Source organism: Anneissia japonica, unplaced genomic scaffold (assembly GCF_011630105.1).
Source record: "Anneissia japonica isolate Jap-2015-1 unplaced genomic scaffold, ASM1163010v1 scaffold108273_len470852_cov203, whole genome shotgun sequence".
Lineage (NCBI taxonomy): Eukaryota > Metazoa > Echinodermata > Crinoidea > Comatulida > Comatulidae > Anneissia > Anneissia japonica.
In genome coordinates, this window is record NW_022686840.1 from 1 (window position 1) to 2,738 (window position 2,738).

The 2,738-nt window shown below is 35.7% G+C and overlaps 1 protein-coding gene across 1 annotated transcript in view; it reads right to left on the reverse strand.

Annotated features, from left to right (window-relative positions):
- Nucleotides 1-1,510: 1,510 nt before the first annotated feature.
- LOC117117467 (eukaryotic translation initiation factor 3 subunit L-like) overlaps nucleotides 1,511-2,738 on the reverse strand; it is a 10,721-nt gene continuing 9,493 nt past the window's right edge. The window contains exons 15-16 of the mRNA XM_033261771.1: nucleotides 2,206-2,286; nucleotides 1,511-2,013 (exon numbers count right to left, since the gene is read on the reverse strand). Of these exons, the coding sequence (XP_033117662.1) occupies nucleotides 1,963-2,013; nucleotides 2,206-2,286 (132 nt within the window). The 3' untranslated portion in view covers nucleotides 1,511-1,962. The remainder of the gene's footprint in view (nucleotides 2,014-2,205; nucleotides 2,287-2,738) is intronic.

Consider the following 2,738-nt stretch of genomic DNA (forward strand, 5'->3'; position numbering starts at 1 on the left):
ATTAATGCAATCTTCTTTATTCCATTGATGTAGGCCCTACACTGAAAAAGAAAAAAAAACATACCGTACTGTATAAGAGTTTGACAGAAAATAAAAATAAACGATCAATCTAACAATATATAACAATTCAAATCCTCATTTTCATTTTATGTAGAATAGGATTACCGTTCACGTGGCAGTATATCACGGCCTATTTTGATTGATGATATGAAACACAGACATGAAGGTCATGGTTGAATGCGTTTCAGCGGACACGTCAATGCGTTACAGGTCCACAATTAACGCATTACATTACCGAGACACGACGGGAAAAACCAACAAATCAAAATCAAGATACATCGATTTTTAACGGAATTCGGATAATTACCGTACTAAAAGTTGGTTTCTATTGATTATTAAGTAGTTCTCTACTCTCGTGTGGTAATATTTTTATCATTTTTGCACCCGTGTGGTCGCGAGTGGTCGCGTGTGGTATTTAGTAGGACCAAATTTGCACGCGTAAATCGCGGAGAACGGTATCTTGTGTTTATAAGATCTTTGATTTTATTCAAAGATCTTATAAACATAAGATGGCGTTCTCTGCGATTTTACGCCAAAGTTTGGGTTACCAAGTACGTTCCTTATGTTCTGAAGAGAGGGTGCATTGTATATCGGACGCTTCTAATTGTTACGGGTAAACGTAAAGTCGTGAGGTGTACGGTATGGTCATAGTGGTCAAGTTTTCCCTCAAAAGTTTTCAATTTAGCAAGAGGGTGCCGTTCATACGTTCTTACAGAATTTGCACGCGTAAATCGCGGAGAACGCTGTCCTGTGTTTATAAGATCTTTGATTTTATTGTATACCACATACTCTTTGGTTATATCAAAGAGTATGAGGTCCGATTGCTGGGGATTTCTTGGCCTATTAAAAATTCGTTTTAAATTATTAAAACGAACGATTTTTTTACCCCGTGTTTTCCAGTGGTGTCTTCTTCCGTGACATCGAAAGATCACAAGAGTCCTCTGCAGGTTGATAAATGCCACTTAAAGCCTAGTTTTAAGCTTAAATAACGATGATAACATTCAATTAGGCATATGTGGCCGACATTGCCCCTCCAGCCTCTTAAACATTCTTGCATGCCCTCTTGGGGACAGATGAGAGCAGCTGGGAACTGGTTTACCCGGTATCTCAGAAATAAGGTGAACCCTTGGAGAGAAGGTTGTTATTGTACAAGTTAGTCCACAATACTTAAATCTAACTGCATTACATTACAAACTCTGTAACTGCATTGCACTACAATCTCTTTAATTATATTACATTACAAACTTTTATATTACGAACTCTGTAACTGCATTGCACTACAAACTCTGTAACTGCATACATAAACTCTATAACTGCATTACACTATAATCTCTTTAACTGCTATTACATTAAAAACTTTTATATTACAAACTCTGTAACTGCATCTCATTACAAATTCTATAATCAAATAATCACTCAATGAGACAAACAGAATAGACAAGGCAGATCCTTTAGTACAAGTCTTGATATTTAATGTTACTCAATCTGCCTCTGAGAATCTAAACCGCAAATACAGTAGATGTCTTAGTAAAATTTAACATCAATTAACTAAAATTTATAGCAAATCCTAAGATATTTTAGTTTACATTTTATGGATATTAAAAAGCAAATATGGGAAATTCCATCTGGAATGGCTGTATAAACGGCTGTTGACTGACAGCATATATAACAAATCTAATGGAAGATTTATATTACCAGATATTGACACTGACAATGCATTCAAAAGACCTCCACAAATGAGGAGTGGGAATTAAATAATAGAAATATGATCATTGGTATTAAAATTTTATCAATATATTATGCTATTATGAGGTTGACATTCATTTGTGTAATGAGTTGATTAAGACTGTGCAAGCTCAAAGATTGTAAGGACACTGCTTAGTATTCCGCTCATTCGTTGGTTCACTTCTGATGCATGGACAACAACTCGCTTTTCTTCAAGGCTCGATTCATCTGCAAATATAAAAAAGTACATTAATACTTGGATAAATTTATAAATGAAGTATGGATATAGATGCAAAGAAACCTGAAGGAAGGTGTCGGGAAAGAGGTGTGGGGTAAGGCACAGCGCTATGCAAGGCAAAGTGGGACCAACGACTTAACACCTCTTTTGTTGAACAAGTTATAAATAAATAAGCAACTCACCTCCTCCAGCTTATGAATCTGTCTAATGAAGAAGTCCCCATAGCGTGCAGCGACCTTTGTGTCAGCTATATGGATCATATCCTAAAAAACAATCATCAAACATGGAGGTATTTACAATTGGCTTAAATGAACCGACAAGTTTCTTTTTTATTATTGATTCAAGCATTTTGTGCTATACCTTTTTTTCTCTCTTTTGTGGGAGTCGCACCCACATTTATTATCTTCTTTTCATTCTTAAAAACTCAACATCTATTATTTCTTAATTCCACATTTTTACATGTTGTGCTATACCTACTGGCAATTATTTAATATGCCTCTATTTTGGACAAGTTCGGTCAGTTAAGCCTTTTCAAATACTGTATCTCATTGAGCCCGCCCATCTTGGATACAACTGCTAACAATCTTTAGTTATAGCTGAGTTGAAAGTAACTACTATGTACAATCACCATTGCTGGAATCACCTAAAACACTAATATTTCAAATTTCCTTGCACTGCTCTGTTAACAGATCAATGTGAGTTGTGGGGGGGGGGG